This window comes from Mobula birostris, chromosome 19, assembly GCF_030028105.1.
Source record: "Mobula birostris isolate sMobBir1 chromosome 19, sMobBir1.hap1, whole genome shotgun sequence".
In the NCBI taxonomy this organism is placed as follows: domain Eukaryota; kingdom Metazoa; phylum Chordata; class Chondrichthyes; order Myliobatiformes; family Myliobatidae; genus Mobula; species Mobula birostris.
The window spans coordinates 63102647-63130632 of NC_092388.1; the positions used below are offsets into that span (position 1 = coordinate 63102647).

The window sequence follows — 27986 nt, forward strand, 5'->3', positions numbered from 1 at the left end:
TTCTTGTTTGAGTTTATCTCTATGTGCAAATGGAACTTTCCTGCATGCATGGACAACAGAAGCCACTGTGTCATTCATATGAATTTTGTGTACTTCGGGTAAGCATCCGAGCCCCTCAAATCTGCTCACTCTTCCATGAGCAAAGTCTGGCGTTCTTTGGACTGTGAGGCTAGCTTTTCACATGCATTCAGACCTAATATTGGCTGCATTCTTTAGGTGCTGCTCTTTGTGCTTGAAGGCCACCATACAGCCTCCTTTTACTGGAATGTTCTCTCCAGCATAGCCTGTCATTTTTATCTTCACTGGGTAAATCTTGCTCTTTACCTTGAGAGCCTTGTAATCATCCACAGATAACAGATTCATCAGGGCTCCGGTGTCAAGCTTGAATGGAATTACTGTCTCATTCACAGTCACTGGGATGATCCATTCTGTTTTACCCCCACCAGCAATCTGCAGAGAATCTACAAAGGCTTCCTCCATTTCCTCGGCAACTGTATGCACCTTTCTCTTGGTAGCCCCAGTTTTGTAGCTCCTTGCAAAATGTTTCTTCTTCCCACAATTATTGCAAGACTTTTCATAAGCAGGACACATCTTTGGGATGTGCCTACCTTCATATTTGCTGCATTTGCTGTTTGAACCTACCTTTTTGCTATGCTGTTGCTTTGTAGTCTGCCCCTCTGTTTTCATAGCATATACTGTTGGTTCTTAACCACACATTGCTCTGTGATAACACTGGTGCCAAGCTGTATGGACCCTAATGCCCTTCCCTTGGACAACATCGGTGGCGTGGAGAGGGGCGACTTGCAGCATGGGCAACTGCTGATCTTCCATACAACCTTGCCCAGGCCTGCGCCCTGGAAACCTTCCAAGGCGCAAATCCATGGTTTCATGAGACTAACGGATGCCTATAACTGTTGGTTCTGATTTCTGCAGCTCCTTAGCTTGAGATTGTGTGATGTCTGTTGCCCTACATATATCCACGTCCTTTTCCAGCGTCAGTTCCTTTTCTCGAAGCAAGCTTTCTCTGAGCCCATTATTTGAAGTTCCGCAAACTAGTCTCTAACTACTGAGTCTCTCAAATCTCCAAACTCACAGGACTCACTCAGTTTCTGAAACTCAGCTACATACTGGTCAAAGCTAACACCTTGTTTCTGGTCTTAGCAAAAGAACTTATATCTTTAAAACATGTTGTTTTTACTTGGGATCAGAGATTTGTCATTTTGTCATCAGACTGTCCATTGTAAAGGCTGTCTCATCAATTTGGAAGCTGTTGTAGAAGTCCAAAACATCCTTACCAATTACATGGAGAAAGATAGACACTTTCAACTTCCATCCATGGCTCCGGTTTTACTCACCTCTAAAGATATATTCAATCACTGTTTGAAGCATTTCCAGTTATCATTTAGATTGCTAGTAAACTGTACAGGTGCGGGAGGGCTTAGGTCATCTATTTTGGGCTCTCATCTGAATCTCCCTTGGTGAACAACAGCAGCTTCACGATACAATGTGCTCTCTGGCCGGCAGCTTCTCTCTGTTGGAACCTATCATCCCTTGCTATTTCCCTCACATCTACTGTCCGTGTTTAGTCCTCGTGTTGACTTCTGACACCATGTTATGTTTGTTCTTTATAAAAGACAAACTTAGCGTGGGTAAGTTTACAAGATACTATAAATCATGGCTTCAGCTTGACCTGAACACGTGTGACCGGCTCACCAACGTCACTCCCAGTTCTGGGTGAACCAACCACATTGCACACTGGAGCTGAAGTTCTTTATTAAGTACACACATAATAACACACTAACCTGTTCAACCGTTCTCCTAACTTAACCCCTCTAGTCCTGGCAAGATCCTCATGATTCTGATCTATACTCTTTGCAGCTTATTGCCATCTTTCATCAGTTCATCTGAACTGAACTGAAATATGCCTTTTGATTTTGTGTTTTACATTGTGTTTTTGCTTGTTTTTATTTTTCTTGCCATTTGTGTGTGGAAGAGAGTGCATTTGATGTTTGATGTTTGATATTTTTCTTTGAATGGGTTGGTTCCATGAGTCTTTTTTGTTTCATGGCTGTCTGTGGGGAAGACGAATTTCAGGGTTGTATACTACATACATACTTTGATAATAAATGAGTCTTTCCTATAGCACGGTGATCTAAACTGAGCAAAATACTCCAAATGTAGTATCAAATAACGGCTATTTTAAAGGACAGGACAAGAGAAAGGGGATTGGATCTCCCACTTCACTCTGCCTCATAATGAATGCACACTGAGGAAAGGAAATGAAGTACTCATCTTGGGTATTGTCAGAAGTCAGTGGGGGTGGGGAGTGATATAAAAACAGATTGAAGATATAGGAAAATGCAAATGCATTTAAGTAAGGGAAAGTTACATCGAAATATGGTTGAACAAAGTAACAAACAAGTACCACCCATCAGAACTCCCAGTGGTGGGAAAAGCCAGCTCTTTGCCATCGATAACATCAATACTGAAACATCCACTGGGTGCTGCCAGTACTCCAACTGCAGGAAAATGCTTATGCCATTGCTGAGGGATGAAAGAGACGAGACGTCTCACAGCTGTAATATTTACGTGACTCGGACACCGGTGTAGATTGAACAACCAACCTTTATTCACCAGACTTCCATTTTTTTAAACCCTTTTTCCACGTCCTGACGTCATACGCACTCTGATGCTACGAATACTCACACAATACATTACATCCCCCTTCTCAAGATTTTTTTTGGTAACACTGTGAATTACCAAAACAATGCCTCTAGGTATGCCCTTCTTAGAGTGCAACAACCATGACATAAACTAAAAAATATCTTACTTTCTTGTATGTATTCTGCATTGTATTTTACAATACTAACAGCAGTGTATTTTCTTTTACTAACATAGACTAATAAACCTCTTATTTCACACCTTGGAGTTATAACATGTGTGACTTTGCCTCAAACTGTGTGAGACTGCATGTATGTCTAGTCTCTGTATCTAGCTGGAAGTTTGACTTGTCTCCCAGACCGTGTGTGATACAACTGTGACTGTGTTTGACCTTCATCCGTGTCAGTCTCTCGAGTGACATCTGTGTTTTTGGGGTCTGCATCATTCTTGGTGTCGTTTGTTTCCATGTCTGTATCTGTGGAAATGTCCTGTGCATCTGTACGTGGAAACTCCCTCTCGCCTGTCTTCAGCAGATGCTTCCTGTTCTTCCTGTAGACTCTTCCATCCGGCATGCGAACTATGAAGGATCTTGGTTGCTGATGTCTGTTCACAACCACAGCTGGTTGCCAAGTGTCCCCTCTCTGTATTCTGACATTTTCACCTGTATGTAGATCTGGCAACTGTATTGTATGTCTGTCATAGTAGCTCTTTTGCTTTATTTGCTTGTACTTTTGCTTGTCATGTACTTGAGCATTACCTTCAGGAGTCAGTAGAGTTGTGGATGTTGGCAGTCTGGACTTCAGACAACGTCCCATCAACAGCTGCGCAGGAGAGAACCCCACATCCTCAATCGGTGTGTTGTGGTATTCAAGCAGAGCAATGTAAGGGTCACCGTTGCTGCTATGTGCATTCTTGAGCATGTTCTTGACAGTTTGTACAGTTCTCTCTGCTTGTCCACTAGACTGAGCGTGCCCTGGACTGGAAGTAACATGTTGAAATTCCCAGCATTCTGAGAACCCTCTGAACTCACCACTGGCATATTGTGGACCATTATCACTAACGACGATATCAGGAATCCACTTCTGACACCATGTAATATTTACGTGACTCGGACACCGGTGTAGATTGAACAACCAACCTTTATTCACCAGACTTCCATTTTTTTAAACCCTTTTTCCACGTCCTGACGTCATACGCACTCTGATGCTACGAATACTCAACAATACATTACAACAGCAAAATGTTGAATTCAATGTGCTCAGTTTGGAGCCTGCTACTACTTCACTCCATGGGCACACTGCTTACTTATTTAAAAAAAGAGGTTAAGACTACCATGTTCTAGAAGGTAAGGGGCCAAAGGAATAAGTAGTGACATCATCTTAATGCCAATCCATCCAGTTCTCAAGGGTTGTGCATTAAAATCAGGGCCAGAACGGTGTTTCTTACAGGAAAGATCACAAAGGAATGTGAAGCAACGCTTGATAAATGGAGCTGAGCTCCATCTACTCACTTAGCTTAAAATTCACCCGGTAAATCTAAGATTCACATCGTCCAAATACTGAAGCTGCAGTCTAACCAACACTATTGTGGAACTTCCATCCTTTTGTATTGCAGCCTCCTTGATCACTTAAACTCATATTCATTTGATTTTACTGATGTTTATACATTGACCCCTAAATTGTCAGCTCCTCTGCTGTTTCTATATTTCTATCAACAGAAAACTTGGACAAAGAGCTAAAAATTCAGATTCAGATTAGCTTATTGTCATACAAACATTGGTGAAATGAAATTACTTACACTTGTGATGTTCATGAGATCAAACAATAAACATGTTCATTTATTTATTGAGATAGAGTGCGGAGCAGGCTCTACGAGCCCTTTGAGCCACGTCACTCAGCAATCCCTGATTTAACTTTAGCCTAATCACAGGCCAATCTGCAATGACCAATTAACTTACCAATCGGTACATCTTTTGGTCTGTGGGAGGAAACCAGAGCATCCGGAGGAAACTCACATGGTCACAGGGAGAATGTACAAACTCCTTACAGGCAGTGATGGGAATTGAACCCAGATCGCCTGCACTGTAAAGCTCTGTGCTAACAATTGTTACTGTGCAGTCCTAAATGCAACACAACAAAACAACAATAACAACACCAGTAAAATAACAGGGATTGTGCAAAGTCTGTAATGTAATCTGAGATAATGCAAAAAGAAATGCTGAAAGTGACAATAATAGAGTGAGAGAGGAAGGATTAAGAGACTGAGAATGTGGCAGCACTACTGGGAAGGGGATGAGAAAGAGGTGATTGGTTGAGAAGTGGATCGCGGGAGTGGGGTAAGGATGAAGCTGTTTTTGAGTCTACTCATCCTACACACAAGTCATTTATAAATAAAACAAGCACCCGAGACCCAGCAAACTTGGTGGACAAATGTAATCACATCTTTTTGAGTATATACAATTAACTTTCATAAATACTTCATCATCTGCTATGTTCTTCACCTCCTCAAAGAACAGAACTAGTGTAGCTAGTCATATCTCACCTTGCACAAACCTATGCTGTCTCTTTCAGATCTATTTATAGTTGAACTAATTACAATTCTTCTATATTCAGATTTGAAAAGAAACTTATCAGCCTTTACACACTTTGGCATGTAAAAGATGTGAGGAGGAGTGTTACATAAAGGCAGGACTTATTTTTCTCTCTGGTACTCAGCTGATCTGTGGTTTTTATTGGATGCAAAATGATTTTTGGATTTTCTAAGTAGCTGCTTGATACTGGTGGTTCTCCAACCCGATGTTTTCTTATCTTGGGGAGAAGCCTATCGGTTCCCAGAAATGTTTGTTTTCACTTTCATCACTGACTCCATTACCTAATTCTAAATGAAAACCTGACAAAAAGTATTTGACATGAAACATTAACCCTATTTTCTTTTCTACTGATGACGCTTGACCTGGTGAGTTGTTCCAGCTTTCTCTATTTTTCATTTTGCCATTTTTAGAATATTACTTTTAATAAGATCCTTTCTTTGACTGATTTATTGCAAGTCACCCTCTGGTGCTTTATCTTCATTCTCTACTATGAAGGCTACATAATTAGTAGGTAGTTTGATAATGTATTTATTTACTGTATTAATTTTGATGAAAATGTCAAAAAGAAAGACTTATTGTGCTACCTCAGGATGTTCCAAAGAACGTTGCAGTCAATAAAGTACATTGGACGTGTGGTCTTCATTGAAATGTAGCCAATTTACCCATTGATCACCCACAATCAGCAGCATAATGTTGACCAGAAGATCTGTTTTCATGACGTTGGAATATGAATGTTAGCTGAAACACACTGTTTTCACAGCAATAGTACCATGAGGTCCTTTCCAGTAGTGTAGATAGGGCACCATGGTAGAGTAGCAGTTAGTGCAACACTTTACAGTGCCAGTGATCACCAGTAAAGGTTCAATTTCTGCCACTGTCCGTAAGGAGTTTGTACATTCTCCCTGTGACTGTGTGAGCTTCCACTAGCTACTCCGGTTTCCTCCCACGTTTAAAGGTGTGCAGTCAGGACGAGTGAATTGTAGCATGCTACATTAGACCTGGAAACATGGCAACACTTGCAGGTTGTCAAGCACAATCCTTGGACCGTTGGTCGTTGACACAAATTGACACATTGATATTTCACTATGCATGTGACAAATAAAGCTAATTTTTAATTTTTAGTTTTCCTAAGACAACAAACAAGGTTGACAGGTCATCAAAGATCTTCCGAACATGCAGCTTGGTTCTACAGTTGAGTGAGAGCCTAGGTTTTGTGCACAAGATTCTGGAGTGGAGTGTGAAGCTACAATCTTCTGACTCAGAGACAAGGTCTGCATGCCCTGAGGATGATAATAACTAGCACTTTTAAAGAAAACACAACAGAGACATACACAAAATAGACTAAAAATTAAAGGCAATCAAAAAAACCAGAAATGGAAGCAGATGATGAAGGGTCATTAGTCTGTAATATTCCTTCTCTACAGCTGCTGTCTGAACTGCTGAGTTTTTCTAACAATATCCATTTATATTTAAAATTGATAGTATTTTGTTTTGCAGTGTTTGCTTTTGAACCATAGCAAGACTTCTCTATGGAGACACAAGACACTGTAGGTTATGGAATCTGGAGCGATAAACAAAATGCAGGAGGAACTCAGTGGATCAAGCATAATCAATAGAGTGAAATGGACAGCTGACATCTCGGATTGAGACCCTACATCTGGACAAAGATAGAGGGGAGATGTTTCAGTCCAGATCAGAATCAGAGTTTATCATCTCAAGCATGTGTTGTGAAATTTGCTAACTTAGCAGCAGCAGTTCAATGTAATACATAATAAAGAAGAAGAAAGAGAAAGTAAATGATTGTGCAAAAAACAAAATAATATATATTAAAAATGTGAGGTAGAGTTCACGGATTCAATGTCCATTTAGGAATCAGAAGGCAGAGGGGAAGAAGCTGTTCCTGAATCACTGAGTGTGTGTACTATAGTCCCTTCTGGCAATCCCCCCACCTTGCTATTTACCTCAGGAATTGGGCCTCAATCCCCTTGTTTAATTTCCAATCATTCCCAGGTTCCACTAACTACACACACCTGCTTTCCATCAGAAAATGCAGGATAAAGACCCTGTGATCACAACAAGGAGCTACCAGTTTGTTGGTTGACTCCAGTGTGAGTAATCTTGTTTTCTCATTCTTAGGACTATCAGTTCTAAGTCTAGCATTGCTCCTGGACACTCTCTCCAAACCCAAGACTTTGGGTAAAGACTCTCCTAGAAACAATTCTACTCTTGCTATGGCAATAATGCTTCCTGACTCTGCACCTGTGCTTGTGTTCTGCACTTGGGTTTATCCACTGTCATGCTTGTGTAACAGTGTGCCTCCTATCTGATGGTGATAGTGAGAAAAGGGCATGCTCTGGGTGCTGGAGGTCCTTAATAATGAACATTGCCTTTCTGAGACACCATTCCTTGAAGATGTCCTGGATACTTTACAGGTTAGTACTAAAAATGGAGCTAATTAAATTTATGACCCTCTGTAGCTTCTTTTGGTCCTGTGCAATAGTGCTCTCCCCCCACCTCCACACCAGACAGGGATGCAGCTTGTCAGAATGCTATCCATGGTACATCTATAGAAATTTTTGAGTATTGGTATGTGTTCCTTCATCTTACCCTTTCTGAAGTCCACAATTAACTTGACCCAAATCAGGGGTCTTGACCCAAATCATTAAATGCTCACTCTCCTCCAGATGCTGTTTGAATTACCAATCTCTCCACCATCCTGTATGTATGTCTGTCATCTCTGGAAAGCAGGAATTGGCTTGCTTTCACAGGGATATAAGACTCACTTTTTCACTCAGGACTAAAGGGGGATTCAATACATCACAGGCACTTCTAGAAATCTCTATCATTGGTACTATCTACATGAGGTACTGCCTCAAGAAGGCATCATCCATCATCAAAGATCCTCACCATCCAGACCTTGCCATCTTCTCACAACTACCACTGGCCAGGAAGTTTAGATCCTGAAGCCCCACCACCAGGTTCAGGAACAGGTATTTCCCTTCAACCATTTGGTTTCTGAACCAACTCTTTAACCCTAACAGTACTTTAGTATAGCAACACTATGATCACTTTGCACTAAATGTCAATTATTCCCTCCATAGATGTCTGGCCTGCATTTAGTGTGCATTGCATAAGAATTTCAGCATCTTGTTTCTTTGCTTTTCTTTGTTATAATTGCATTCTTCCTTGTACAAGTTGTATAAAATTTGATTGATTTATGTTTTTCTTGTTAATACTACTTATCTGATTCTGTTACAAGTAAACAAATAAGTTTTACATTTCACCCTTGCAGACATGTACGAGCGCATGTGGCAGTAAAGTTAACTTTGACTTTGCCTCAGAACCTTGAGACTGAAGTCAGCAAAACATTGATCTTTGGTGAAAATATGATGCAACAATAGAATTAATGAATATATGATGAAACCATTTCCTTGGTTCATTCTGATCTAATCTTTTGACAACAGCAAATGCTAACATGTTTAACCTCTCTTGATACCTTTAGTTTCACCTTGCCAGCACCCTAGAATGAGGAGTGTGGGCAGCCACTACCCTAAATATCACCTCCATTGCTCATGCAAATCAAACAGGTGTACAGTGTTTACCATTTAATTCAACCTTTCTGAGCAGTTTTTGAAGTGGACAGCGATGTGCTGCCTCAAACCTTCGCCTTTGTTTCATGACAAGTGTAGTTAAGGATGAAGACTAATTATGTCCCACCTCATTAAACATTGCTCATTAACTAAATGGTTTACTGGGCTATATTCTTCACATGCTAATGATAACCTTTATTTCAAATGTCTAGAATTGTACTCTGAGCTCTCACACTAAAAATTAATGAACAGCAGCAAAGAATGGCAATTGTATTTGGGAAGGTCCCTTGAAAGGACAAGTGAATCTGTCCAGGCATGAAACACTTTTTGTCTGCACAATGCTTCAAGAGTAAAACATCTTTCTGAATTTTGGCTGCACAGTTATTCTTCTCCACCCCCCCCCCCCCCCCCACACACACCTTCACAATTCTGTTGAGGTGATTGTGGAAGGTGTCCATGATGTGCTTTATCAGCCTGTATCACTGATTTGTTTGGATCCTCCACTGTTCTGGTGAGCTATATTCTACCTTGGTCATAGCTTAGATATTCTGAAAAGGCTACCTTTGGTCTAGAGAGAAAACCATATTGCTTCTAATTTGCCCTTCAAGTCAACCCAGATGTGGAAAGGGTGTTTGCCATGGTGGGAGAGTCTAGGATAAGAGGCCACAACCTCAGGATAGAGGGGCGCCCTTTCAAAACAGAGGCGGAGAAATTTCTTTAGCCAAAGGGTGGTGAATTTGTGGAATTTGTAGCTGTGGAGGCCAGGTTGTTGAGTGTATTTAAGGCAGAGATTGATAGGTTCATGATTGGACATGGCATCAAAGGTTACAGGGAGAAAACCAGGTAATGGGATTGAGGAGGAGAAAAGAAAGTATCAGCCATGATTGAATGGCAGAGCTAATTCTGCTCCTATGGTCTTATGGTATGGTGGTAGTTAAACATATTAGAGGCTTTGAAGAGATGTTTAGGTAGGCACATAAATAAGAGGAAGATGGAGAGATGTAGATATTGTGTAGGTAGGAGGGATTGTTTTTGAAGGTTTTTTGATTTCCTTTTTAACTGGTTCTGCACAACACTGTAGGCCAAAAGATCTGTTCCTGTGCTGTACTGTTCTAAGTTCTAATCTGGAATATAGAACATAGAAGACAGGCCTGTTGTGGTCAAATACAGATTTTTTTTTTGCAGCACTCAAAAGGATTTGGACCTCTAGCTATGGGGTTGCTTGCCTTTCAGCATCCAGGTGAGAGGTGTCTGAACTGTCATGCTCTACCATGTGCAGTGCAGTTGTAGTTGACTGAAGATTTCAATTGGACTGAGGGGTTTGGACTATATACATGTCTTGTGTTTTTACTAATATTGTGGCTGTGTATGTGAGGACTGGGCCTCTAAGCCCACAGTATCACCTTATGAGTGTCAGGCATTGGGGCAGGTCGACAGATGATCTTGGTGGGCTGGGAGATCTGGACTATACACATGCATATTTTGTTGTGTTTTTACTAATATTTTATCTGTGGCTGTATTTGTGAGAACTGGGCCTCCAAAGTTGCAGTATCACCTGGTGGGTGTTGGGCATGGCAGGTTGCCAGATATTGGTGTGCTGGGGGATCTGGGCTATATACATGCAGATTGTGTCATTGTCATATACTAATATTCTATATAGCTTTGTTGACTTACATTGTGAAGATTGGGTATCAAGCATTGCAGGGGTGTTGGGACTTTTTTTTTTATTCCATGAATATGTTCTTGTTTGTGACTGTTGATAATGTAGTTTAGCACCTTGGTCCCATAGTGTCACTGTTTTGTTTGGCTGTATTTGTGTATGGTTGAATGATAATTAAACTTGAATTGAAGGATACAGAATAAGAATAGGTCTTGGCCCACAATGTCTGCTGAGCATGATGTCAAGTTTAACTATTCCCTTCTGCCTGTACATGTCCCATATCCCTCCCATCCCTGCACATTCCTACCCCGAACATTCTCTTTTCTCCACCCTCCCATCAGAGAGAAAATACAAAAGCTTCAGAGTAACATACTACCAGCTGCAAGGACAGCTTCTAACCTGCTGTTATGAGATTATTGAATGGATCTCTTCGATAAAATAGATTTTAACCTCAATCTACCTCAGAATAGCCTTGTACATTCCAAGTTTAACCATTCTTCTTTGGCTTTTTGACATAAGCTTTTAACTTTTTTAATCTAAGGACTTGTATTCTATAGGATTTAGGTGTGACATGGACATCAAAAGAAGAATAGGGATGGCAAAGGACACCTTTACGAGAATGAAGAGTATACTGACCAATACTAAACTAGGCATGACAACCCACCTCAGTACTGAAATGTTACGTTTATCCATTTGTGTTATATGGCTCAGAATTTTGGACAATATCTAGTAACATGCGGAAAAGAATTGAAGCAGCAGAGATATGGTTTTTGAGGAGGATGCAAAGAATATCATGGATGAAATGAATATCCAATGAGGATGTCATGAACAGAGCAAGCACAAAGAAATAATGAGATCATGAAAAGGCAATGTAACTTCATTGGACATGTGATTAGGAAAGAAGAGTTGGAATGCATGGTAATTATGGGAAAGATTGAAGGGCAGAAAGCAAGAGGAAGGCAGAAACAAATGATGATGGAGACAGCAGCCAGAGAACTGGAAATGAATATCAATGAATTGATCCACTTGACCTGAAATGAGTGTGTGGGCCATGGCAGTCAAAGCTCAAACTGGGCATGACATGTGATGATAGCTTTGTACATTATTGTCTGTCCATGTCTATTCTCTCTGTAACTAACATTATAATCTACATCTTGGGTTATTGCTTTTCCCTTTTATTACCTTGATATACTTTGTTAGGGCATATTCTGGAGTTGTGGTATGTACCAAATATTAATTACAACTGCAACTAGTTTACAATCCTGAATATGGATTGTAGACTGAGTTTTAAAATGCAGCTCAGAACAATGGTCTTCCTGGAGCTACATACTGGGCTTGATTACAACCCAGGAAACACCTATTAACCTGAAATATCTGCATATGTATGAATGTAGTTCAAAGACAGTGATTAACATTCATTTTTGGTGTCTAGAGTGCTGAGGTGTTTGAAAATTATATGTAATTCAAAGGAAGCATTGTGGATAGATCATAACTGTAGAATTGTCCTGGCTTTGATCTTTAGTCTATAAAAATATCATGTATTATTGGGTCAGGACCCTAAGAACGTCTGCTTGTTGTGCTGAATAAAGACTTCTATATCCATCAATGCCAGTGTCACTTGGTGACTTTGTTCAGTCACAACATACTGAGGTAATAAATGATCTGTATGGATGGTATTTAGAAACAATGTACCTCAGCATATGTGACAATCAACCAACCAATTTACCAATTTGTTCATGTATTTATTCAAAAGTTTCTTGAATATCACAGACATGTGTCCCTCCATGACCACCCCTGGCAACCTGATCCAGGCACCCACCTTTGGTTTTTTTTTAAAAAAAACAAACAAACCAACAACTTGCCCTGCACAGCTTCATTAATCTTCTCTCACCTTAAAATAATGCTCTCTAGCATTTCTACACTAGGGAAAATATTCTGTCTATCTTTATCTATGCCTTACTGAAATTTATAAAATTCATTCAGGTCTCACTTTATCCTCCAACATGTCATTTCTGTATGGGGAAGAGTGAATGACCTGCTTACCTGGTGTTCTTAGTTAGAATTATGCAGGAAGACACAGCTAATCCAATGAGAATTAAGAAGTGGCCTTAAGACTGTAGTCTGTCAGTCACTGATAAACCAAATGGTAGTTGAGAAAGATAGGACTCGTGCTACTGAGCTTGCTATGTCTCCTTTCATCTTTTGGCAAATGATCCTATTAACAGAAACATTCTGAAAGTAGGGCTTGTGGAACCAATGAGACAAAGAGAGCTGATTGTTTTCCCAAGGTTAATGCATTGTCTGGAACAACCTGGATATCTGACCCAATAGAACTTGATGGATAATTTTCAACCCTGCATTTACAAAACCTCCAGGGTTTATGAAATGACTAAGAACCTTCGAGTTTTGCTTCCTTTCAAACTTTAAATGATTACTTATTACCACCCCCCATCAAAGATCTTAATACAGTGATGTGGAAGCCAAGATTCTGTTTCACAGCTAAGAACATATTCATTATCTCCCAAAAACAGCTGCAACTGGTACTGAATGAAACAAATATTCACATCAAGCAACTGTTAGAAAGTGAATAATTTTGGAAAGCAACTTTGTAACACAATAATCACTCCTTGTTGGAAATAAAGACCTAAGTAAATTGTGGCCTTGAAACTGCTCTACCTGAAAATGTGCTAAAATGGTGCTGCACAAGGGCCCAATTTTTATCGAAGGTTGTGGATACCTAATGGATTTCCAATGTACAAAACATATGAGTATAACTGGTTGAAAATCTTGGCCTTATGCACCTTGCCTTCAGTAACTTTATGGACTGTGCATATCTGTACAAAGCTCCACCTCTTGAAATGGCAGCTATCAACAGGACTTCTTCAGTGCTTCAACCTGACTGAAAAGTGGTGGCTGTACCTGTGATGTTTCACTTGGGGGGCGGGGGGGGGGGTGTTGCTACTTGTCAAGAAATGTGAGACGTAAGAAGCTTAGATGTAGTCTTCAAGAGGGAACTGGATAAAATTATGGCAAGGAAAATATTGTTAAACAACAGAGATCCTGGTGGGTGGAATCTGAGTTGCTTAGGTAGTGTGCTGGCCCAGATGAGGGGCTGAATGGCCTCCTATTGTCTTGTAACCATTTTATGATTCCATTTAAAAATACCCTGATGGACTTTCAAAATATTACAACACAACTGAAGCTTTAGTTAAACCCAGGGGCAAGAAACACCTCAGTATTTCAGTCACCCAATATCTGATCAGAGAACTAACCTTTTTCAAAAATCTCCTTCAGCACACCTCGTTTAATCAGCTCCTCCCTGCTCTGACGAGTAGAGATCTTCCTTTCCAAAGCTGCAAACAAAACAGTTTGTTTAGATGCAGGGGTCTAAAAATATTTACACATCAATCCAAATGATGTTAACCACAACTTGAATGGTTTTGCCCATTTCTTGGTATTTTAATATCATCCAGAAATTCAGGAAAGAGCATAGATCCGAAACCTTAAGAGTTTCTCTAACTCCTAAACTGTGGTGCATTTCAAGTCATAAACACATCAGCCCAACCAGTACTTTCGGTAAGATGGCAGCACGTTTGGTTGTAGTGGCTTCTATGGGGTCAACAAAAGATGCTACTATTGTATTTAAATGCATCTCTAATGATCACAAGATCCTGCTATACATTAAGAATTTAAAGTACCGCAGGTTTACACCATCAGCGAGTTGCTTGTTGGCAGAGAAAATGAAGGAGCTGTGCAAGGTGCTGCTTCCTGAGTTGATGGAGACTTAAAGTCAATTACCAAGTGGCCATCTTGGCTGCTTTTATTGTGATCACCAGGAAAGCGGTGTCAAAACCAGTGCACTCCACTGAGAGCATAAGGCACGTCATAGTCATACTTTATTGATCCCGGGGGAAATTGGTTTTTGTTACAGTTGCAGCATAAATAGTAATAGAACCATAAATAGTTGAATAGTAATATGTCAATTATGCCAGTAAATTATGAAATAAGTCCAGGACCAGCCTATCGGCTCAGGGTGTCTGACCCTCCAAGGGAGGAGTTGTAAAGTTTGATGGCCACAGGCAGGAATGACCTCCTATGACGCTCTGTGCTGCATCTTGGAGGAATGAGTCTCTGGCTGAATGTATTCCTGTGCCCACCCAGTACATTATGTAGTGGATGGGAGACATTGACCAAGATGGCATGCAACTTAGACAGCACCCTCTTTTCAGACACCACCGTGAGAGAGTCCAGTTCCATCCCCACAACATCACTGGCCTTATAAATGAGTTTGTTCATTCTGTTGGTGTCTGCCACCCTCAGCCTGCTGCCCCAGCACACAACAGCAAACATGATAGTACTGGCTACCATAGACTCCTAGAGCATCGTCCGGCAAATGTTAAAGGACCTCAGTCTCCTCAGGAAATAGAGATGGCTCTGACCCTTCTTGTAGACAGCCTCAGTGTTCTTTGACCAGTCCAGTTTATTGTCAATTCGTATCCCCAGGTATTTGTAATCCTTTACCATGTCCACACTGACCCCCTGGATGGAAACAGGGGTTGCCGGTACCTTAGCTCTCCTCGGGTCTACCACCAGCTCCTTAGTCTTTTTCACATTAAGCTGCAGATAATTCTGCTCAAACCATGTGACAAAGTTTCCTACTGTAGCCCTGTGCTCAACCTCATCTCCCTTGCTGATGCATCCAACTATGGTAGAGTCATCCAAAAACTTCTGAAGATGACAAGACTCTGTGTAGTAGTTGAATTCTGAGGTGTAAATGGTGAAGAGAAAGGGAGACAAGCCAGTCTCCTGTGGATCCCTACTGCTGCTGGTCACACTGTCGGACACAGTGTTGCAAGCACATGTACTGTGGTCTGCCAGTCAGGTAATCAAGAATCCATGACACCAGGGGAGCATCCACCTGCATCGCTGTCTGCTTCTCCCCAAGCAGAGCAGGGTGGATGGTGTTGAACACACTGGTGAAGTCAAAAAAAACATGACCTTCACAGTGCTCGCTGGCTTGTCTAGGTGGGCGTAGACATGGTTCAGCAGGAAGATGATGGCATCCTCAACTCCTAGTTGGGGTTGGTAGGCGAACTGGAGGGGATCTAAGTGTAGCCTGACCATAGGCTGGAGTAGCTCCAGAACAAATCTCTCCAGGGTCTTCATGCTGTGGGAGGTCAATGGCACCGGTCTGTAGTCATTGAGGCCGCTGGGACGCGGTGTCTTCGGCACAGGGACGAGGCAGGATGTCTTCTACAGTACAGGAACCCTCCGGAGCCTCAGGCTCAGGTTGAATACATGGTGAAGTACTCCACATAGCTGAGGGGCACAGGCTGTGAGCACTCTGATGCTGACACCATCCGGTCCTGCAGTCTTGCTTGGGTTGAGACGTTTCAGCTGTCTTCTCACCTGTTCAGCTGTGGTTTCGTGTGGGGGAGGGGTATAGTCATGAGAGCAGGGTGGGGGACTGTGAGGAGGGGTAGGAGAGGAGAGTGGAATATGTGTTGGTTGAGGGCCAAGTTGGTGCTGCCCTCCCAGTGTTTGCTCGGCAGAAGACAAGCTCTGTTGTGGTCAAGTGCAGATTTAGGTGACACTTAATAGATTCAGGGCTTCAAGCCTCAGGGTTGCCTGCTTACAGCTGCTGGTAGAGAAGTGCCCGAGCTGGTGCCACCTACCCTCCCGTGTTTGCTCAGCAGAAGATAAGCTCTATAGGTGTTGAACAGAGATTTCAATGGATGAGTTATTAACTTCAAACTTTCTGCATAACCACTCAGAGTTGAACTGTACGAGCATGTAACGAGAGCTGTATAACTCATCTCCTTCTACCTTAGGCCACGAACTTATCAATCACCCTGCTGTGGGCACGTTCTGGAGGTCCAAGATCCATATGCTCCATGACCGCTGGGCTAAGTGTGTAAATGTAGGAGGGAACTATGTTGAAAAATAAATGTGCTTGGTTTTTTAAAATTGACTTCTACCTTAGGCTACGAACTTATCAATCACCCCTTGTATATAGTTTAGATTGAACTTTATTGTCATTATACCAAGTACAGATACAAAGCCAATGAAATGCAGTTAGCACCTGACCAGAAATGCAAAGAAGTGTTATTTACAAAATAACTGTGAATAAAAGTTAAGTGCTACAGCACACAAATATAACAGTACTGAGACAGTACAACATGGGTGCAATACTGCTTAGTGCTGTGATGTGAGGTTCAGCAGGGTCACAGCCTCAGGGAAGAAGCTCTTCCTGTGCCTGCTGGTGCGGGAGCGAAGGCTCCTGTAGTGCCTACCGGATGGGAGGAGAGTAAAAAGTCCATGGTTAGGGTGAGATGATTCCTTGATAATGCTTTTCACCCTGCCCAGGCAGCATTTATGGTAGATGTTCTCAATGGTGGGCAATCGGGTGCCGATAATCTGCTGGGCAGTTTTCACCACCCACTGGAGTGCTTTGTGGTCTGATACGGGACAATTGCCATACCACACTGAGATGCAGTTGGTGAGTATGCTCTCAATGGTACAGCAGTAAAAGTCCGTCAGTATCCTGGGACAGAGGTGAGCTTTCTTGATGCTCTGCAGGAAATAAAGGCACTGTTGTGCCGTTTTGATCAGGATGGAGGAGTTCAGGGACCAGGTGAGATCCTCGGAAACATGGACACCAAGGAATTTGAAGCTTGATGCATGCTCCACTACAGCTCTGTTGATGTAGATGGGGACGCGAGTGTGTCTCCTAGAATGCCTGAAGTCCATAACGATTTCCTTGGTCTTCTGGGTGTTAAGGGCCGGATTGTTGTCGGCACACCACGTGGCCAGGTGACGGACCTTGTCCCTGTAGGCCGTCTCATATTTTGCATGGTGGCATTTTACTTGCATTCTATACGTGCTTGTGTGTGCGGGGTCTGGGCCCTGAGGCCACGGTGTTGCCTGAGAGGGGCACCAGAGCTGGTATGCTCCATAAGGGGTGGTGTGGCACAGATTCCAGGCTGGAGTCAGTGCTGATCCCCCAGTGTTTGCTTGGTAGAAGACAAGATCTATTTTAGTCGACTGTAGATTGCTGGTGCGAGTTTGGACTCTTATTGCATGATGATGATACCATTTGTGCTTGCTATCTTGTGTGTGCTTTGTGCTGTGTGTGATTGTTGGTACTGTGTTTTGCACCTTGACCCTAGAGTAACACAGTTTCCTTTGGCTGTATTCATGGGTATTCATGTATGGTTGAATGACAATTAAACTTGAATTGAATTAAACTAAAATGCTTACCAAAGTTAGTCCTATTTGCATACCCTTTTTCTTCTACCCCTGTGAGCTGAACTGCCCAGTAAACCCCTTCTACCGGTCAAGATGGTACCAACAAACAATGACTCCTCAGGCAACATCTTCCAGATAGCCAAACTCTTCAATTGCTTCACTTTCTCTACATCTTCTGCTTGTTCTTTTTGTTATTATGTTACAGAAACTGTTGGAGCCAATGACATGCAGTTTGAAATTCAATGGAGTGATCTAGTGCTCTGCTGTGTCGGGGGAGCTGCCTTGTGGAGAAGATCAGAGGTGGGGACCCTAAAAGGACCAAGAACATGAGCTGACTCATGGAAAAGACCAGCGATGGGGCCCTGGATGAGAGACGAAGTGTTGAGGAAGATTGAAGCTTGAAGGTGAATGTGGAGGGGGTAAACGGAGTCCACGGGGGTGGTGATGGTTCAGTAGCTGGGTCGCTGGTATTCAGATCCAGTACAACTTTTGGTCTTCACAGAAAGACTGAGTTCATGTGGCCATTCTCCTCAAATGCTGATGAGATGGTTTTGATATTCTGAGATTTATATGATTATTGGTTTGTACTTTATATTGGTCTTTCTCAGTTTTTCAGTGTTTTCTCTCTTGTGGCTGATTTGTGGGTGGGTGATATGTTAGTTTTTGCGTAAGAGAGAGGGTGTCAGGAGCTTTGATGCGATTGTCACTGTACTTTTCTGCGAGTGAGGGGTTTGGGGATTTGATGCCACTTGCTGTGTTTTCTTTGGGGAGGGGGGGTTGGGTATTTGATGCTATTGTCGCTGCTCTTTTCTCAGCAAGGGAGGGTTTCAGGGTTTGCAAGTTTTGCTTTTCCTTTCTTGTGCAGGGTGGGGTTGAAGTCTTTTCTTTCAACAACTCCCATGGTTTTTCTGTATTTCATGGCTATCTAGAGAAGACGAATATCAGAGTTGTATTGTATAATAAAATGAACCTAGCCTAACCAAGGGACAATTCACAATGACCAATTAACCTACAAAATGGACTGAGGGTTGAAACTGAAGCACCAAGAGTAAACCCATGCAGTCATGAGAACATACAAGCTCCTTACAGAGAGTGGCATATTGTACCTACCTCACTCTTCATCTGGCATAGTATTTTCTATTTTTGTTTCAGATTTCTAAAGTGTTGTATTTTACTTTGAGAAATTGGAACCCTGACCTGTTGGTGGGAATTCTGTCCTAATGCTTTGTTTCTCTGACACAAAAATCACCCCGCTGCCTCACAGTGCCAGTGACCCAAGTTTGATCCCGATGTCAGGTGTTTGAACATTCTCCTGTGATTGTGCGAGTTTGCCCCAGGGGCTCTGATTTTCTCCCTATCCCAAAGACAGGGAAATTAGTAGGATAATCATCCACTGAAAAATGAACCTAATATATAGATGAGTAGTGGAATCTGGGGGAAGTTCATCAGAATATGGGCAGAATAAAAAAAAAAATGTTTTTTTTATTGTCACTGGTACTGAGATACAGATAATTTCAAAATATAAATACATCAAGGTGGTACAAAGGGGAAAAGCAGTATGTGAATGCAGCATACAGTCACAGCAAAAGTGCAGTGCAGATAGACAATAAGATGCAGGGGCAATGACAAGATAGATTGTGAGATCGAAAGTTCATTTTCATTATACAAGAGTCTTAAAACGTTTTAACAGGACAGAAGCTACCCTTATGGGTGGTGGTGTGAGTCTTAGATACTGTACATGGGGTTTATGACCAAAGGAAATACGGCTGGAGTTGCAAGGGTGTTTATCAGGTGCATCAAAAATCAAACTTGCAAAAATAGTGGGGAAAAAAAACTGCCAATATTTGCAAAAAGATATCTACCAGAAGACACAATAATAGCTCTGTCCAGGCAACCCCGTCCCTCCTTCACTGAGGGCAAAGTACCTGTTTCATTAGGCACCAGCACAGACCATCTTTAATGACCCACAAAGTTAATTTAAGACTACACAGGAATTAGAATATGCTGCATCCCACAATATAGTTACAATCATAGTGCAAAATAAACAGTAGTATCTACATTAAAAACAGTATATAAACAACATAGACACACAGCATACAGATAACATCCCCATTTACACATCCCCATTACTAAAGAAATGGAATACTCTGCCGTGTATGGTGGGAAAGGCACCATAAAGCCTACCCTACTGAATTAGCTCGGTTTAGGACCCTTTATGAGAATATACCAGGGAAGACATTGAAGTGCCTACACTCAGGGCAGTGAAAGCAGTATGACAAGTCACTGTTTGTGTGTGAGTGAATGTGCATGTGTAAGGAGTACGTTTAGTGAGTGCTCTCTGTCAGTGAGTTTTTATGATTTTGTATCTTCTGTCCGATGGGATTGAGGAGAGGAGAGAATGGCCAAAGTGGGAGGGGTCTTTGATTATGCTGGCTGCTTCGACAAGGCGATGGGAAGTGCAGATATTCACCTACAGGCTAAGGGCAATTAACAACAGGTAACTTATTTACTGACCCACACACCTTTGGGATATGCGGTGAAGCCTGAGCACCCAGAAGAAACCCACATGAGCATGGAGAGAGCATGCAGACTGCACCTGAGGACAGGATTGAACTGGAGCTATGAGTTCCTCTAGCTGTGCCATTGTATCTTTCCATACTGTCCACTGCTCATCACTGCATTATGGAGAACAGTCAAACTCCAAAGACAGAGGAGACAAGAGATTTCATTTACAGTTGTATTGACATTAAATTTGTCTGCACTGCAGGCACCTCACAAGCTGCACATTTCCTTCTGAAGATTCGACAAACTCTCAGTGGGTGTGCTTGGACTAGCCCTGGAGTTTTTCTTAGTCCCCTTGCACAAAGGCGTGCCTCTTGCAGCCATGGATCTTCACCAGCTTGTCAGGGTCTTTCTGACATGCTGGGCACACTCTCCTTCCATTTTGTACTCCCCCTTTATGTCGCAGATCCATTTGCTCAATAGGTGAAGAGTTTTGCTTGCACTGTGAGATGCACAGTTAGCTGCAATGTAGCAACTACAAGGCCAACTGCAAGAACTTGTAATACATCAAAATGAATGACATTGACAGTTAACTGTGCTAGTGTGACCTATAACAGTAAAAGGTATGAAAGTAATTTCTATCCCAAAGAATGTAAACGAGGGGTCCCCGACCTTTTTTGCACCGTGGACCAGTTTAATATTGACAATATTCTTGCAGACCAGCCGACCGGGGGCGGGGGGGTGGGGTGTCAAGTAGGGTTAAACTCACCTCATGTCTTTTACAGTTAGGGTTGCCAACTTTTTCACTCCCAAATAAGGGACAAAAGTAGCAGTCAAATACGGGACACCTGTGTTTACCCTGAGAAAGACTACCATGACCATGAAGCCTTGCGCAGGTACCTCTGTGCACATGTGCATATGTGATGTGTGCATGTGTGTGCGTGCCAATTTTTTTCCCACAAATCGGTTTTGGCTTATCTTCCCAAGTATTCTGTACATACATTATTTCTACTTTATATAGGCTGTGTATTTATCATAGCATTCCTGCTTTTACTATATGTCAGCATTATTTTAGGTTTTACGTGTGATTTGGTAGGTTATTTTTTGGGTCTGGGAACGCTCAATTTTTTTCCCATATAAATTAATGGTAATTGCTTCTTTGCTTTATGACATTTCGGCACGAAAGGTTTCATAGGAACGCTCTACCTTAGCAGGGGAGATACGGGACAAGGGCGGTCCCATATGGGACAAACCAATTTAGCCCAATATACGGGATGTCCTAGCAAAGGCGGGACAGTTGGCAACCCTATGTTCAAGTTCAACTGTGCATGACAGGGAATGAGGAAAGGTGCAGCTGACTCATATCGTTTCCTCACGGCCCGGTAACACATGCTTTGCATGGTTGGGGACCGCTGAATTGTAAATAGCACAAGTTGGCTTAGATAGAATTGGGGGTGGGGGGAGGGAATGTCTCCCTTTCTCTATAAACATGTACTTCAATAAACTCAGCATCAATGAATTCAATGGACCTGAATGTCATAAGTTAAGTGCACTCAGTTTAAATACCATATAGACTGGGCAGTGCAGTTAGCACTACCATGTCTCCCTACAGCTGATTGTGTTCCTGTGCATTCAGTATGCTGTACCAGACCATGATGGTCAGGGTACTTCCACCTTTACATCTGTCGAAGTTTGTTAAAATGTTGGTTGACAAGCCAAACCTCCTTAACCTCCTGAAAGTCACAGGCACACCTTCCTTATAAATACACCTCTGCTCCATCCGTCACAAGTGGGATTTCCCAGTAGCCAAACATTTTAATTCCAATTGTTATTCTGACAGGTCGGTCTGTGGCCTCCTTTGGTGCTAAGATGAGGGTGGAGGAGTAAGTAACACCTTATATTCCATCTGGATAGCCTCCAGCCTGATGGCATGAACATCTATTTCTCCTTCCAGTAAACAAATTCCTCCCCCACTTCCAATCCCCACTCTGGCCTTTTACCTCTTCTCCTCTGCCTAATACTTTCCCCTGGATCCCCTCTTCCTTCCGTTTCTCCTATAGTCCATTCTCCTTTCCTATCAGATTCCTTCTTCTCCAACCCTTGACCTTTCCTGCCTACCTGGCTTCACTTTTCACCTTCCAGCTAGGCCCCTTCCCCTTCTCTTAACTTTTAATTCTGGTATCTTAACCCTTCCTTCTCAGTCCAGAAGAAGGGTCTCAGCCTGAAATGTCATCTGTTTATTCGTTACCATAGATGCTGCCTGACCTACTGAGATCCCTCACCAATTCATGTGTGTGTTGCTTCTAATTACACCTCTGTAATCCATGTGTTGCTATAAGAGAGTTTTTCAGTGTACCTGTACCTCACTGTACTTGTGCACATGATGACAAACATTACTCAACTTGAACACGAGGAAATCTGCAGATGCTGGAAATTGAAGCAACACACACAAAATGCTGGTGGAATGCAGCAGGCCAGGCAGCATCCATAGGAAGAAGCACAGTCGACGTTTCGGGCCGAGACCCTTCGTCAGGATTAACTGAAGGAAGAGATGGTAAGAGATTTGAAAGGGGGAGGGGGAGATCCAAAATGATAGGAGAAGTCAGGAGGGGGAGGGATAAAGCTAAGAGCTGAAAAGTTGGTTGGCAAAAGGGATATAAGGCTGGAGAAGGGCGAGGATCATGAAGGAAAAGGAAAGGGGGAGGGAAGCACCAGAGGAAGGTAGAGAGAAGGCGAGGAGTTATTGTAAGAGGGATGGAGAGGGGAAAAAAAGGAAATAAATAAGGGCTGGGGTAAGAAGGGGAGGAAGGGCATTAGTGGAAGTTAGAGAAGTCAATGTTCATGCCATCAGGTTGGAGGCTACAAAGGCGGAATATAAGGTGTTATTCCTCCAACCTGAGTACGACCTCATCTTGACAGTAGAGGAGGCCATGGATAGACATATCAGAATGGGACGTGGAATTAAAATGTGTGGCCACAGGGAGATCCTGCTTTCTCTGGTCGACAGAATGTAGGTGTTCAGTGAAACGGTCTCCCAGTCTGCATCGGTACTCAACTTGAATTGAATTCACCGGTTTGCTCTAAAGCTGTTGGTGTGTGAATTTCGTGCAAGGGTTGGAGTGATTAGGAAACAGCTAAACTTCTTTGAGCTGTGGGAGGAAACTGGATAACTGGGAGAAATCTACGATGTCATAGGGAGAATGGGTGGTAGTGAAAGTCAAGGTTATACTCAAATCTGAGGCAGCATTCTACCACCATGTACGTCTCACTGCTCCAGTGGGGAGGATACCCAAACTCCACGTAGATTTCACTATGTTCATCTCCTTCTAGAGACCTATATCCCTCCAACAACCTCCTACTAAATATGCTTGGCTGAAGCCCAGGAGAATTCTGAGAGCTCCTTATACAGAGACAAGCTTCCTGCTGCTTTACCCACTAGCCCACATTAAGCAGCAGTAATTTCAGGACTCCCACATACCTACTGAAATTAACCTGGACTAATTGGTGCACGACTTCACCTCTTCAGGGGGAGATGAACTTCTACAGATGTATGTATGTATCCTATTGGTTGCATCTGTAACAAGGAGAGGTCACCAGGCTAGGTTTGAACCAGAGCAAAAAAAAAAACAAAGGGAACTTAAATAGAGAAACAAAAAAAGGCACAGGTGCACTGATAACTAAAATGAGAAACAGGTGAAAATAATAAATTAATTGGGAAGGAGCAGTGTTAGAGCCTGGAGGACTCTGGCATTTCCCCACCCCACCTCCCCCATGATCAGAACAAAGCATAAGAGAACACCCCCACCCTTCTTATGGCCAGCACCTGAAAGCCTAGGGTGATCTTGGTGGCACAAGTGGAGTATCTGATCAGGTCTGAGTCCAGGATGTCATGAGAGGGAACCCAAGACCTTTTGTCTGGGCTGTAACTCTCCCAATCCACCAAATATTGAAGCTGGCCATGAACCAGATGGGACCGTGTACACTATCTGACTGCTGATGATGCAAGGCGCTGGAGACGGTCTTGGGATTGCTGCCAGCAGACTGTGCAGAATGGATTTTAGATATGAGACATGGAAGGTGGGGTTGATATGCATAGCATGTAGCAACTGGAGATGGTAAATGAATGGGTTGATCTGACAGTGAACCATGATGCAGAGTGGTGCCTGTTTCTGAGACTCCATCTCCAGAGAGATCGGATCTCAGAGGCAGCATTCTTGGTGGAGGGACAGACCCTTTGATCAGGATGCAATGAAGGCATCAGACATCCTCAATGGCTGGCGTGCTGCTGTTGTTGTAGAGAGGCCTTCAGCAGGACTGCCCGAGGTTTCTTCTACTTCTGCTGGCAATGATGGACTGGCTATTCAGCAGACAGGATCTCACCTGAGAACCCTGCTCTGGGTCTAAAGGCGGTGAATAATCGAACTGACACTCTAGGGGAGGCATACCCGTCGAAGAGTGGCACAGGATATTATGAGCAAACTCTGTCCAGAGCAGATGATCAGTCCAAGTGGATGGGTTCCCTGACACAAGGCTCCTCATGGTCTTCTCCAGGTCCTGGTTGGTTCTCTCCATCTGCCCATTGGACTGGGGTGAGATCCCACTTAAAGGCTGGTCATAGCTCCAATGAATTGACAAGGCCTTGCAGAACTGGGATGTAAACTGAGGGCCATAGTCAGAAACTGTGTCCTGGGGAAAGCCATGCATTCTCAACACAGATTTCAGCATAAGATTGGCTGTCTCGTGAGTTGAGGGAAGCTTGGGTAGGACACAAAACGGCCAGCCTTGGAGAACCAGTCCACCACCACCACCATAATTAATGTTAGCTCATGGTGTTGGCAGACTGGTAATGAAGTCTATGGAGATATGGGACCACAGACAGCAAGTAATAGGCAGTGGTGGTTGGAGCCCCTGTGGACATGATCTGGGTTCCTTCTCCCGGGCACAGATGAAACAGGCTGTCATGGAAAATTTAACATCCCCATCCATGCCTGGTCACCAGAACCTTCTCTTGATGAACTCCACTGTTTGTGCATGCTCCAAATGTCCTGAAATGTGATCCGTGCCCCACTGTAACACATCTGAACAGACAGAGTTGTGGACAAAAAGTGATCCAGTGGGGCTGTTTGCTGGGTCTGTCTCCTGCTTGTGCTTGCCTGAGAATGATCTTGACCTCCATTGGTCCAGTGCCACCAGCCTGGGCCTTGGGGGAATGGGTTCTGGGATGATGACGGGGGCTGGTGTTCAAACTCTCTGGCTGCCAATTAATGGCTATAAGGGCTTCAGTGTTAAAACCACTCTCTACTGCCAGATTTCAGAACTGGATTGCATAGTTAGCCACTCCACAGGTAGGAGGAGTCAGTTGGTCTCCTCTTGTCTGCTAACTAGGTGGTCAAATACCCTGTTCATCTCACTGATGAAGACAGATACGTTTGCAAAACCCAGAGAGTTCTTTTCCTGAATGCCGTAACCCAGGTGGGAGTTTTGCCAAAGAGGAGGAATATGATATAGGACACTTTAAGTGATTGGAGGGGAATTTCATGGGTTGCAGCTTGAAAGCCAAAGAATACTGAGTAAGTAATCCTCTACAGGTTTCTGGGTTGCCATCAAAATGCATGGGTGCTGGTAGGCTTGAAGACTCAGGATATGAGGTGGCAGCAGGGGTTTGTTGGTTCAGCCAGATGATCTCGGTGAGCACCCACAGGACGGTCAAGACCTGCTGGAGAATATGCACGTGTCCATTCACCATGGCTTCCTGGCTGGCCAACACTGATTGGAGATGTTCATACTCTGCTGGCTTCATGATGTGGCTCAACCTTGCAGTAACAAGGGGTAGTTGCCAGGATGGATTTGAACCAGGGTTGGTATGGTGAAGTTCCATATCTTCAACCAGTGAACTACCAGGAGGGTACAGACCAGGTAGACCCAAGTGCAGAGTAGACCAGAGATGAGGATGGAATCAAACAATGAATCTTTGTGTGGATTGGTTTGTGGAGAGCACAGTAGGACTCAAGAATCACTACACACAGGGTAGCTAAATCGAGACCAAACAAAACAGAGGGAACTGAAATAGAGAAAGAAAACAAGACATGGTGCACTGATAACTAAAATGAGATAGGTGAAAATAATCAACTAGTAATCGGGGAGGAGGCACGTCAGAGCTTGGAGGTCTCTGGTGCAACCCCTGGTGCTCAGACTGAAGCATGACAACATCATGGTCTGGTATGGCAACTTGAAAGCACAGGAACTTAGGAAATTGCAAAGAATAGTGAACTCAGCCCCATACATCATGTCACATCCCCCCTCCTATCACTGGAAGTATCTACACGATGTACTGCCTTGAGATGACAATATCCATTATCAAGACCCTCACCACAGGGACTATGCCATCTTTTCACAGCTACCAGCAGGCAGGAGGTAAAAAATCTTGGAAGTTCTACACCACCAGGTTCAAAAACAGCTACTTCGTTTTAACTATTTGGTTCTTCAACCAATCTCCAGTCTAATTGTGTTTTTTGTGTGTGTATATATTTTTAAAAAAAGCATAATCTCTGTATGTTTCTGTGAATGTTGTGTCTCTGGTGATATATAGAAACATAGAAAATAGGTGCAGGAGTAGGCCCTTCGAGCCTGCACCACCATTTATTATGATCATGGCTGATCATCCAACTCAGAACCCTGTACCAGCCTTCCCTCCATACCCCTGATCCCTTTAGCCACAAGGGCCATATCTAACTCCCTCTTAAATATAGCCAATGAACTGGCCTCAACTGTTTCCTGTGGCAGAGAATTCCACAGATTCACCACTCTCTGTGTGAAGAAGTTTTTCCTAATCTCAGTCCTAAAAGGCTTCCCCTCTATCCTCAAACTGTGACCCCTCATTCTGGACTTCCCCAACATCGGGAACAATCTTCCTGCATCTAGCCTGTCCAATCCCTTTAGCATTTTATACGTTTCAATCAGATCCCCCCTTAATCTTCTAAATTCCAACGAGTACAAGCCCAGTTCATCCATTCTTTCTTCATATGAAAGTCCTGCCATCCCAGGAATCAATCTGGTGAACCTTCTCTGTACTCCCTCTATGGCAAGGATGTCTTTCCTCAGATTAGGGGACCAAAACTGCACACAATACTCCAGGTGCGGTCTCACCAAGGCCTTGTACAACTGCAGTAGTACCTCCCTGCTCCTGTACTCAAATCCTCTCGCTATAAATGCCAGCATACCATTCGCCTTTTTCACCACCTGCTGTACCTGCATGCCCACTTTCAATGACTGGTGTATAATGACACCCAGGTCACGTTGCACCTCCCCTTTTCCTAATCTGCCACCATTCAGATAATAATCTGTTTTCCTATTTTTGCCACCAAAATGGATAACTTCACATTTATCCACATTAAATTGCATCTGCCATGAATTTGCCCACTCACCCAACCTATCCAAGTCACCCTGCATCCTCTTAGCATCCTCCTCACAGCTAACACTGCCACCCAGCTTCGTGTCATCCGCAAACTTGGAGATGCCGCATTTAATTCCCTCATCCAAGTCATTAATATATATTGTAAACAACTGGGGTCCCAGCACTGAGCCTTGCGGTACCCCACTAGTCACCGCCTGCCATTCTGAAAAGGTCCCGTTTATTCCCACTCTTTGCTTCCTGTCCGCTAACCAACTCTCCACCCACACCAATACCTTACCCCCAATACCGTGTGCTTTAAGTTTGCACACTAATCTCCTGTGT

The 27986-nt window shown here is 43.1% G+C and overlaps 1 protein-coding gene across 1 annotated transcript in view; it reads right to left on the bottom strand.

Annotated features, from left to right (window-relative positions):
• The window catches only part of phactr1 (phosphatase and actin regulator 1), a 430393-nt gene that overhangs the window by 79055 nt on the left and 323352 nt on the right, over window positions 1–27986 (bottom strand). Inside the window, exon 4 of the mRNA XM_072283739.1 lies at window positions 13774–13854. Coding sequence (XP_072139840.1) covers window positions 13774–13854 — 81 coding nt within the window. The remainder of the gene's footprint in view (window positions 1–13773; window positions 13855–27986) is intronic.